The sequence below is a fragment of the Pleurodeles waltl genome, chromosome 8 (assembly GCF_031143425.1).
Source record: "Pleurodeles waltl isolate 20211129_DDA chromosome 8, aPleWal1.hap1.20221129, whole genome shotgun sequence".
Lineage (NCBI taxonomy): Eukaryota > Metazoa > Chordata > Amphibia > Caudata > Salamandridae > Pleurodeles > Pleurodeles waltl.
In genome coordinates, this window is record NC_090447.1 from 311746426 (window position 1) to 311759340 (window position 12915).

Genomic DNA, 12915 nt, shown 5'->3' on the forward strand with positions numbered 1-12915 from the left:
GTTGGACATATAGGATAGTGTGTGGCTAAATTATGTCCCTCAATATTTGCAGGTGACTCTGGTTACCCAAACCTATCATGGCTGCTGATCCCTGTGAGGAATGCCAGGACAAGGGCTGAAGAATGTTATAATGAGGCACATGGGTGAACCAGAAGGATCATTGAAAGGTCCTTTGACCTCCTGAAGGCCAGGTTCAGGTGCCTCCATCTGACAGGAGGATCCCTGTGCTACTCACCCAAGAAGGTCTGCCAGATAGTAGCATCATGCTGCATGTTGCACAACCTGGCCCTCAGATGCCATGTACCTTTTCTGCAGAAGGAGGAGACTGGAGATACCCCGGTGGCAGCAGTGGACCCTGAGGACAGTGAGGATGAGGAGGCAGAGGATGAGGATGTGGACAAAAGAACATCAGTAATATGTCAGTACTTCCAATTGCACACAGGTGAGATGGTGCAACTTCACATTTCTATGACTATTGGTGTATTCTGTGTGGCATTGGCATGCTGGCATTACCCACTTCTTTGCCCTACTTACTGTTACCTATGGATATTCATTTTGCAGATGTTGGTGATATGACAGCATTCTCCTGGTGTGATCACAACAGCCAGCTGCAGTTCATTCATTCTATGCTCATACTACTTACAGTTCATTTGCAATGATTGTAGCTGTTTCAATCAATACAAATTTGCAATACATGAAATATTAATAGTCGAGTCTTATCCAAGGGTGTTTATTGTTGTGCTAATATAAAGAGGGGAAAGTGCAATGGAATAGGGTGATGATGGAGGAAAGTCCAGGGTATTGTTCCAGTCTGTTTGTAGCACAGGTGCATTGTCCATGGGGACATAAATAGGGAGCAATGGCATCTCAAGGTGGACAAGGTGACTGAGTGAGACACAAGGGGGACAATCAGGAGAGCCTCATTTCCTGGCAGGGGTCTTGGCAAATGTCTCTGGCTTCTGTCTGGTTTGCAGGGAATGTTTGCGGGGTGGTTCACCTTCTGCAGGGGGAGGGATGCTGATGGCCTGTTGGTCCTGTGGCAGGGCCTCCTGGCCACTAGCGGCAGTGGAAGTGGAGGGCTGTTCAGATGACTGGCTAGTGGCAGGGGCCAGCTGGTGTGCTGTTGCCTCCCTCGTGATGTTGGCCATGTCTGACAGCACCCCTGCTATGGAGATCAGGGTGTTGTTAATGGCTGCAAGTCTCCTTGATCCCCTGATACTGTCCCTCCTGCAGCTGCCTGTTCTCCCGCAAGTTGTCTGGGATCTGGCCCATCGTGTCCTGGGAATGTTGGTAGGCTCCCAGGATCTCAGAGAGTGCCTCCTGGAGAGCTGGTTCCCTGCTCCTGTCCTCCCCCTGGTGCACAGCAGTCCTCCCAGTGACCCTGTTGGCCTGTGCCTCTGTCCCCTGAACAGTGTGCCCACTGCCACTGACCTCAGGTCTCTGATTGTCTTGTGTGCGAGGTCTGGCCTGGGGACCCTGTACAGGTGAGCACACTGCTGATTGACGTGTCCTGGGGACAGAGGTGTGGGTATGCTGGGTGGGTGCTGTGGTGTTGGCTCCTGATGGGGGAGGCTCTGTGGTGGTCTGTGAGTGGGCTTGGGTGACTGGCTGTCCAGTGGTCCCTGATGGGCCAGGTAGATCATCCAGATCCTGAAGTCCAGAGTTTTTGTCATCACTGTGTGCCTCTTCTGTTGAGGGACTGGATAGTGGTGGCACCTCCTCTCCAGTGACATTGGCTGGGGTTGCCTGTGGGGATGTAAATGATGTATTATGCTTCAGGTGTCTGACACTTGTACTTCTGTAGCTTCCCCTCTATGGTTGTTGTTCCCCTGCCAGCTTTTGCTTGTGTATGTTGGTATATTGTGGTTATGTTAGTTTCCCTATGCTGTGCATGCTTTGGTGATGTGTGTCCATGCAGGGCTGGGAGGGATGTCCATGCATTGGTACAGCATGCAGGGCTTGGCATTGGGATTAGTGAGATGTGATGGTGGAGTGTGTGGGATGTGGTGGAGTGATGGGAGTAAGGGTGAGGGTGTGTGATGGCATGCAGGTATGGGGGGTGATGATTGTTAAAAGTAGACTTACCAGTGTCCAGTCCTCCTCCAACTCCGGCGCCTCCCTCAGGATGCAGTAATGCCAAGACTTGTTCCTCCCATGCTGTGAGTTGTGGGGGAGGATGTGGGGGTCCACCGCAAGTTCTCTGTATGGCGAGCTGGTGTCTTGCTGCAATGGAACGTACCTTCCTCCGTAGGTCATTCCACCTTTTCCTGATGTCGTCCCTTGTTCTTGGATGCTGTCCCACGACATTGACCCTGTCCACGATTCTCCGCCATAGCTCAATCTTCCTTGCAATTGATATCTGCTGCATCTGTGCTCCAAAGAGCTGTGGCTCTACCCTGGTGATTTCCTCCACCATGACCCTTAACTCCTCTTCAGTGAAACGGGGGTGCCTTTGTGGTGCCATGGGTGTTGTGTGATGTGTGTTGGTGAGGGTGTGTTGCGTAATGTGGCGGGGGGTGATGTGGAGTGCGTGAGAGGTGCATGGGTGTAAGTGGTGTGTGTGTCTAGTTGTCTCTGTGCTCTTCGTCCCAGTCTCGTGGTTGGCAAGAGTTGTTGGTAAAGCGTTGTGGGTAATGTGGGTGTGTTTTATAGTGGTGTGGTGTGTGTGTGTGGTGTGTGTATGAGTGTCAGGTGTGTGTATTTGGTATTGGGCAATGTAGTGTAGTTTTGTATGTGGATGTCCATTGTGAGAGCAGCAGTATGTACTGCCAATGGTTTACCGCCGTTGAATGTCCGCCGTGGTGATTCGTGGGTCATAATGTGATGGGCGTTGTTCTGTTGGCGTAACAGTGTGAGTTTTGGGACTGCCAGTTTATCACTGACCTTTGGTCTGGCGGATTTGTGTATGTGGCTGTATTCTGTCAGATTGGTGTGTGTGTGTCATAATATGGTGAACAGATATTCGCCAGCGCAACAGTAAGCTGGTGCCCATCAGCGCGGTGGTAAGCGGCATTTACCGTCAATGTCATAATGCGGGCCTATGTCTCTTCTTAAAGTTATTAACTAACTCTATTGTAAGAGAAGCTACTTCAGGCCCTTCCCTTTTTCCTCTTTTGCCCAATCTATGCCAATAATAATAAAAAGTAGTTTGGAGTGCTCTAAAGTATTTTTCCTTGTTGAACGAAAATCAGCAAAAAAGCAAATACCTTTATGGATGGGGTAATGTATGCGTTTTTTAGGACCATACAACATATGGCGCAGAATGAACAGGTCAAGTTAAAAGGAAAAGGCCTCTTTATCGGTACGGGTATGCAGCTGAAACTTTGAATTCATCATAACACAATAAACAATCCCCTCTCACTAATACAATTAATCAACCTATCCTCTCACACCCTTAAAACTCCCTCCAAAATTGACCAACCCCCCCACAAAACATCCAACCATTCAACACAATCCTTCTTTCATTTCTTTTACCCTCCTTCACATCTGAGCCAAGCACCACTTCCCTGTCCACCATCTGCCAAGTCCCCCTGACAAGGCCACAAGCCTTTCAACCTAATGTGTGAGCCCTACACTTGTCTGTCACTCACAAAAAACCCTGAACAGGCCCCCGCCCTTCCACCTCTTCCACCTAAATGCAATAATCTCTGTCACTCCCCAACAACTCTGTAATCCAAAATGCACAAAAATGAATAACTGTAACATATATAATTTGAATACCAGTACCTCATACTTGGAACAGCAGACCTCGCACCAACGCAACCAAACTGCAGAGTTATATGCTCCCATACCCTACCCTTTTGCTTTTTCTCCTTTGCCCAACCTTGCAGCATTCACTTTCCCATTTCTCCCTCTGTGGGCTCATACCCCTGAAAGAAATTGCCCCTTAGATATTGTTCATGGTAAAACATATAAAATCCTCCCTTCTTTAGTACAGATCCCTCCAGTCTTGGTCATATTTAACCGCACCACTAGATACAAACTCTTCCCAGGCCTGTCTATGGGCAGATGTGGAGGTTTCTGCCAGCAAATTCTCTACCCACCTCAGAATCCTAAGTCTCCCAGCTTCCAAACTTCCTCAGGTACCTCAGTCTTCTGCACATCTGCTCAGGGTACCAAACCAATGAATCTCTACCACTATGAACAAGACAAAGCATCTGCACTGTTATTGTCCACTCCTGGCCATGCTTCACTCGAAACAAAATGGTGTGCATCAAGAAATATAGCATAAAGCTCTGTAGCAACTTCAGCAATTTCTTGTCTTTCACCTTACAGGGAGTGCAGAATTATTAGGCAAGTTGTATTTTTGAGGATTAATTTTATTATTGAACAACAACCATGTTCTCAATGAACCCAAAAAACTCATTAATATCAAAGCTGAATATTTTTGGAAGTAGTTTTTAGTTTGTTTTTAGTTTTAGCTATGTTAGGGGGATATCTGTGTTTGCAGGTGACTATTACTGTGCATAATTATTAGGCAACTTAACAAAAAAAAATATATACCCATTTCAATTATTTATTATTACCAGTGAAACCAATATAACATCTCAACATTCACAAATATACATTTCTGACATTCAAAAACAAAACAAAAACAAATCAGTGACCAATATAGCCACCTTTCTTTGCAAGGACACTCAAAAGCCTGCCATCCATGGATTCTGTCAGTGTTTTGATCTGTTCACCATCAACATTGCGTGCAGCAGCAACCACAGCCTCCCAGACACTGTTCAGAGAGGTGTACTGTTTTCCCTCCTTGTAAATCTCACATTTGATGATGGACCACAGGTTCTCAATGGGGTTCAGATCAGGTGAACAAGGAGGCCATGTCATTAGATTTCCTTCTTTTATACCCTTTCTTGCCAGCCACGCTGTGGAGTACTTGGACGCGTGTGATGGAGCATTGTCCTGCATGAAAACCATGTTTTTCTTGAAGGATGCAGACTTCTTCCTGTACCACTGCTTGAAGAAGGTGTCTTCCAGGAACTGGCAGTAGGACTGGGAGTTGAGCTTGACTCCATCCTCAACCCGAAAAGGCCCCACAAGCTCATCTTTGATGATACCAGCCCAAACCAGTACTCCACCTCCACCTTGCTGGCGTCTGAGTCGGACTGGAGCTCTCTGCCCTTTACCAATCCAGCCACGGGCCCATCCATCTGGCCCATCAAGACTCACTCTCATTTCATCAGTCCATAAAACCTTAGAAAAATCAGTCTTGAGATATTTCTTGGCCCAGTCTTGACGTTTCAGCTTGTGTGTCTTGTTCAGTGGTGGTCGTCTTTCAGCCTTTCTTACCTTGGCCATGTCTCTGAGTATTGCACACCTTGTGCTTTTGGGCACTCCAGTGATGTTGCAGCTCTGAAATATGGCCAAACTGGTGGCAAGTGGCATTGTGGCAGCTGCACGCTTGACTTTTCTCAGTTCATGGGCAGTTATTTTGCGCCTTGGTTTTTCCACACGCTTCTTGCGACCCTGTTGACTATTTTGAATGAAACGCTTGATTGTTCGATGATCACGCTTCAGAAGCTTTGCAATTTTAAGAGTGCTGCATCCCTCTGCAAGATATCTCACTATTTTTGACTTTTCTGAGCCTGTCAAGTCCTTCTTTTGACCCATTTTGCCAAAGGAAAGGAAGTTGCCTAATAATTATGCACACCTGATATAGGGTGTTGATGTCATTAGACCACACCCCTTCTCATTACAGAGATGCACATCACCTAATATGCTTAATTGGTAGTAGGCTTTCGAGCCTATACAGCTTGGAGTAAGACAACATGCATAAAGAGGATGATGTGGTCAAAATACTCATTTGCCTAATAATTCTGCTCTCCCTGTATGTCCATTCACCAAAGCTACAACTGATTCATTGTCTACACATTTAAAGTCCCTCACTGGTTTGGTAGCTCCTTAGGGAAGTCACTACTAGCGTGGAAAGAATTCCATGTAAGCAATGCTCCTCCACTCTTTTTTCCACCTGCTTGGCCACCTCCACAAGAATCACCTGCCATCCCTTGAAAAGCCAACATCCATCTGAGCATGCTGCACCTGAGAAGATTTGAATCAGCCATACAAAATCCAAGTCAAGAGACCAGATTGTCACCCCATCATGGCTCCACAGAAACAACATCCAGACTTCCAGGTTAGCCGGCACTGCAGACGATTTTCTCACCCAGAGACGCAATAGCTTTGCCCTGGACGTCACAAAACCTAACCTTCTTCAAAAGGATCTACCTGCACTCACCTCTCTACATTAGGGGGTTTAAATGCTAGGGCAGAAGCAGTACATGTTGCAGTTGTAACTTTGGAACTGCTATAGAACCATCCAATAATGCAAATATTTATTGTATTTTATTCTGTGGCAGCCTCAGTTCCATCTCAACCGTGTCCAACTCAATGCTCATATTAAAAAAGCTTTTAACAGGGCCCTCGTTTTTTTTCTGTACGCCTAAGTCCTCCACCACTGCTTTAAATTCTGTCAATGCTCTGCTGCATGTCCCTTCTGCATGCCCCTGTGACTGCTGCCCAAAGAAACAAGAAGTTATCCAAATAATGCAAAAAGGTGCTTAAAAGTCTCAAACAACTTACACAATATTGCAAGATCAATTTATTACACCTTGTCAATGCATATAGAGCCTTTAAACTGTATTCCCAAATTCACTGCCTGTCCAGAAGCAAAGAAAATCTGACTTTGTATCACATTTTGCCAACTCCATGCCTCCACCACATCTCCTCAATAGCCCAGTGGCAAAATCTATTGATGCAAACTGCACTGTTGCATCGTCTCTAGCAATGAAACTATTCACAGAAGAACCTTCAGACCGTGACACATGAGGAATCATTTGTACTTCTCCTTCAGCTTTCGTGGGAACTACTCCTAAAGGTGAACCATAAGGTCCTGCATTGGTCAATAATTGAATGGGCCTGCCCTACTCCCCTTCCCACCTCTTTTAATGACTTCTCACACACAACTCGCAGTATTTTGCTTCCTGATTTCAAATTGTTTGCAGACCTTCTCTGTCTATGCCCTTGATAACCCAAACTGAACCCTTCTTGAAAACACTGCTGTAACATCCTAGCAGTGTCTCTGGCTGGGTAAGAAACTAGCCAGAACCTCAGCTTGGTCATGTTAATGTATACTATGGAAAATGAAACATACAAGATCATCATAGCTCAAAACTAAACCTAGGTTTTGGTTAAGCATTCAATATGCAGAGTGATAATACTTTTATGACTATCAAAGTCACCTTGCCAAACAGTATCCATATTTAGAGCACCCCTTTCCTTTCTTTGCAAGACAAAATTGAATCTTGTTTATATAAAGGTTATTTGTGATGAGTTTATGTACATTTCTACTACAATTGTTTCAAATATTGTAAACCATCAAGAACTTTTTCTCACCTGGCATGCAACAAATGTGTAGTGAATACAAACTTACTGAATAAAATGCAGTTGAGCCACTGCTAGTCCTGTATCGACCAGTTTCTCGATTTGATAGAAACGTGAATCACATTTTTATGAAATTGAATTTCCTTTTCAGGTACTGCGGATATTACATTGATTATCCAACAGTTTTCTATGCTGCTAACTCTGTTGTAAACATTGAATTCCAATGCAGCTCCAAATTTTCAGAGCAACCATTGACTGCAGAATATGCCAACTATCACATCAACCAGCGTAAGTCATTTCAATCCTGCTTTCTTTTTCTTCTTTCCTGAATTCTGTTATAAATCTCATCTAACTGAAGCACCACATAAGAGTGACTCTTCCATGGAAACAGTACATGCTGGAATGAAATTAAATTAGCCTCCACTGTGCTCACACTATAAAACCTTGGCACTAAAGACCATATTTTTAAATGGTGCAAATTTTTACAATGCCTACCAACACATCAACCAGGAATTTGTGGCAGCCATTTTGGGACTCGGCTTCACCCAAAAAGTCACAGAGGATCTGGGACTCCAGCAATTAAAAAAAACAAAAAAAAACAAGCAAGATCTCCCACACTTGTTCACAGTTTAGCCCCAGAGTGAGCCAGGTCCAGGGGCATGCAGCATTATAAATAAAGGCCCTCCTAGGGTTCTAGGGACCACCACCTCCCCAGGGCTTTTTATTGGAAATTGGAGGGTGCTGCATGGACCTCCCTCTTTGAGCCTTGGGGACCACCACCTTCCCAGGGCGTGAATACTAATGTGAAGGAGTGGCCGCGCAGGCCCCCCTTTAGTGGCTTTTTCAAGCACCGAGGACTACCCCCTCCCCAGAGCTTAATTTTATAGCTTGGAGGTGTCTGCACAGACCCCCGGGCTCCAGGGACTACCACCACCCCAGGGCCTGAAATAAAAATACAAGTGAGAGGGCCTTGGGCCCACCACCTCCCAGGGGCAAGCCCTGTGACATCAGAGGAGGGGGCATAGTGCCCCCCTCCTTCATGGAGTCATTAATGGCCTTGGGGACCACCACTCCCCAGGGCTGGATCCTGCTATTCCCTGAGGTGCCCACCCTTGAGAGATAGCAGTTAGCTTTATTTTGGCGGGAGCTTTGATAGCTCCCGCCAAACAAGAGTAAACAGTAACTCTGCTCCCACACTCCAGCTGCCGCAGTAGCATTGGATATTGAAAGGGCCTTTGATACCCTCAGATAGGAGTACCTCCGGGAGCTACTGAAAGGGATGGGGATAGGGCCGGAATTCCTGTCATGGGTGAAATTGTCACATGCGACCCAGTGGCATGGGTTAGGAATGGACCTGTGGTTTCTGAACAGTTCCCTATTGAATGAGGCATTAGGCAAGGATGACCGCTATCACTGCTCCTCTTTGCCTCACCCATGGAGCCATTGGTGATTTGATTGTGTTGCAATAGGGCCTGCTGGGGCATAATAGTGGGGGAGGGGCAAATACACGGCATCTCTCTGTATGCCGGGGATGTGCTACCCTATGTTACCCACCCTTGGGGTTCGATGCAGGCACTGTTTGACATTATGATTGAATTCGGGCTGATATCCGGACTGAGGGTCAATCATCAGAAATCAGTGTTGTTTCCCCTGGTGACCCTGACACATACACCTGGAGAATCCCATCCTGAGCTGGGGCTTCGCTGGGAGTGTGATAATTTCCGCTATCTGGGCATACAGGTGGCTCACTCTCCAGAGGCCAATTAATAGCTGAACATGGGAAGAGTGCTTGTCAACCAGGGTAAAACTGTAGATCCTGAAGCTAGATACAGAGCTTGGAGGACTCGGTGTTCCTGATTTACGAATGTACTACTCTGCCGGACTACTGCAGTACACGGCACATAGACCCATAGACAAAATAAATGAGCAAAAGGCATTGCTGGCAGAGTAAGCAGCTGACGTGGACCTTCCCAGATACTTAATATGTGAGTCTAGAGTCCTGCATGGTTGCCCATTTATTGTTCGCCAAGTAGCGGAGGTTTGAGAGCAACCAGTCACCTACCTGTTGCAACAGGCCCTGTACACTAGGCAGCTGCTCCTTATGTGGCTGCCATGCATCCGACGGATCCAATCAGTGATGGGTCTGACTCAATGGTACGAGGGAGGCTGTACCACCGCCACCAATCTGTATCTCAATGGTACCTTTCTCACGTTTTGAAAGGAACAGGACCTTTTCCAGCAAGGACTTGGCCAGTTCCTACTACACTCCAAGATCTCCCACACAGCGAGTGAGGTCTGGATTGACTTCCCTGTGGCACCTGAGGAATCCCAAACACTTCAGCCACTGCTGGACCCAGGGGATTGATCTCCCATTTCTATAAGGCCCTGAAATCTGAATTTCAGACAGACATGCCAGGAGACCATGACAGGTGGACGGGTGATTTACCTAAGCCACTCACAGATGGTGGGTGGAAACATGCATGTGCAGAGATCAAATAGGTGGCCAGTAACGCATGCTTCAAACTTACGCAATTCCACTATCTACACTGTACATACTTAACGCCAAAGCAGCTACATAGAATTGATGCAACGCAGCCCGAGGCATGTACCAGGTGTGGAGTTGGCAACATTCCTACATATGACTTAGGAGTGTCCAAGGCTGCAGATTTTCTGGGGCGAAATATTGTGGGTGCACCAGAGGGACGTTCTTGTCTGATTGGACGCATCAATTACACACTGTCTATTGGGAGTCCTCCCGACTTCCAAATGAGGAACCAAGATGAATCAGGTTTTCACTGCTGGGCGTTGTGCTGGCCAAACGATGCATTGCTAGTCACTGGATTTGACCCAGCCCACCAAAGGAATTCACTTGGCTGACAGACATGTGTGAATGGGGGGTGGCAGATGAGCGTAGGTTGAGAATAGAGCACACTGATGAATAAGCTGAAAGGGACTTGAAAAAGTAGGGCACTATGCTGGAGTGCCTGGATGATAAGGCTCTCCCAACCCTGATGGATTCCATTGAAAGTCTGTAACACTCGGACCTAATCGCACTTGTTGCGGAGGCAGAGAGGCTGGCCCCTAGTTCAGATGAGGGGCCCGCCCATGTGCTCTAATCACTGATGGATGGATTTGAAGATGCTGTGGAATAATTATCCTTATGCACATTTGGCATTCCCCTCACCAGTGGGCATGTCATTGCCTCAGGTTGTCTGGTGCCTCCCCTTACACCCTGCCGCTGCCCGGCTTGCCAGGACTGATTGGAAGTGTGACAGAATGACTGTGATGTGCCATTGTACTGCAGCTGCTGCCACGGTTGTTAGTTTTTCTGTCCTTCCACTTTTTATTACTTTGTTATAGTCACTGTTTAGCCCCAGTATTGATTTAGGGGCATGTCTGCACGGGCTAAAAAACCACCAGCCATGCAAGGGCGGGACATGGAGTGGCTGCATTTTGCACCAAGTACGGAGACATCACTGTGCCACTTGGCTATTGCCATTTGGGGAAGAGCCTCACGGTCATCCATATTACCTATCCTTTCACATGTGTACGATATGCTCTGTATCTAAGTACTGCGCTATCAATGTAACCATATTTGATATCTGGACTGGATTTTGTTATGTCATGTTAAAAATATACATGTTTATGCAAATGGGGTCCCCAGGTCCAAAGTTGGCCCAGGGAGGAAGGCAACATGGTCTCCTCATATTCCATTAATTTCCCAGGGCCCACCTCTCCCTTAAAATAGTTGGACATGCCCTGGGGGATGGGGTTCCTGGGGCCAAAATGATCCCAAGGAGGGGGGCATGGGGCCCCCTCCCTCTTTCAATATTAGGACAGATGCCCAGGGATGGAGGCCCTAGGTCCCAAAGAAGGGAGGGAAGGGTTCCGATGGGAGGGTTGGCCGCAGGGACTGGGCAGGGGCCACATGGCCCTCCTCCCCCTTTTAATCATTGGCCATGCCCTGGGGGCCCTCTCCCATTCTAATATTTAGCCAGGCCCTGGGTGATGGGGTCTCCATTGCCAGAATTGGCCCAGGGAGCTACAGGGCCCCCTCAGTCTTTCAATAATAGGACAGGCCTGTAGGGATGGGGCCCCGGGCCCAAATCGGGTAGGGAGGAGGGCCCTATGATAGGGTTGGCTCCATGGCCAGACCTGGGACCTGTCCCTGCGGACAACCCCACCACACACAGCTAAAGCTATGCGTGGCACAGGATTAGGTGCTTATAGGAGTTTGGCCGCTGGGCTTGGCAACAGGGCTTGCCCTGCGCCCAACTCCCGCCTCGCCAGGCTGAAGGCCGTACTCAGCAGTGGTTGAATTAAAGTAAATTATTTAAATATTACTTAAAGTTAAAAAACTATAGAAATTCTCTGAAAAACCAAAGATTACATGGACGTCATAGTTAGGAAATAGAATTAAAAAAAATGCCATGCACTGCTAATTACCCCACAATATTACATCACTCATAACATCTTCAATGGTGTCATTGATAATTTCACTATAATATGTGCAGTAAAATTATTGATTAAAAAACTGTGCATGGCAGGAGCGCAAGTTCTTGTTTCCTTAGGGCACGAGTTATAGTTAATTGAGATAACTAAGACCGCTGAATTTCAATGGTTTTGTGTGAGTAAAATGTTAACCTAACTATAATGTTGTTGTAACTTTAGTTTTTTTCATTGAATATATATATATATATATCTATGAAAAGATCCCGGTATAACCCAGCTTTTTCCATCACTCGGGTTGGTGCAGGTCATGGCCACCAGCAGCCGTTATTGTAAAACAAAAGGAATGCCACTCCTCACGGGCACTGAAGGATCACATTCTAAGGTTGTAAATACAAACTAAAATTTAATGGTGATGCGTTTCGATCAAACGATCTTCATCATAACCCATATTTCCCACAGTGCTCCATTCTCTTTAAAGAAAAATAATACACCCACAAATAAACATGGTAAAAATACTTTAGAACATACCTTGATTTGGCAATAATTCATAATACAAAAAGAAAAATGTCAATTATCTCAAAAATATATAACTAAATGTCATGATTGGCCAGAATGACTGTTAATTAAATTAGTTATAATATTAAATCACAGATATTACCTTATATTATTAAAATATCAATTCATTATTTTATCAAATTTCCACCCATTTCCACTTATTGTAAATCAACGAAAAAAGTTATAATAGGACGAGTCATATCATCTCTTTCATAACATTCTTCAGTTTTCAAATTTCAATTTACATCAGGCCAAGTAGCCATAATAATATACAAAAGTCCTAATAATACATTTTTGCAAATACTATTGTCACAAAAGATTGTACATGTGTAAGCACATCTATTTTCAAATTCTTATGGAGCATTTATATTCTTACAATATGCTTCCCATCATAACTTTGAGAAGCCCACAAATAAAACATTCATATAAGGAAAGTCCTAAAAACTTCAGACTCAACCCACATGTACAAAAAGTTCCTCATCCACATTGAATCCCATCGGGGTCTGGCTATGAAGACGGACA

General features: G+C 45.9%; 1 protein-coding gene across 1 annotated transcript in view; it reads left to right on the top strand.

Annotated features, from left to right (window-relative positions):
• The window catches only part of TMPRSS7 (transmembrane serine protease 7), a 694472-nt gene that overhangs the window by 337521 nt on the left and 344036 nt on the right, over nucleotides 1-12915 (top strand). Inside the window, exon 11 of the mRNA XM_069203470.1 lies at nucleotides 7538-7674. Coding sequence (XP_069059571.1) covers nucleotides 7538-7674 — 137 coding nt within the window. The remainder of the gene's footprint in view (nucleotides 1-7537; nucleotides 7675-12915) is intronic.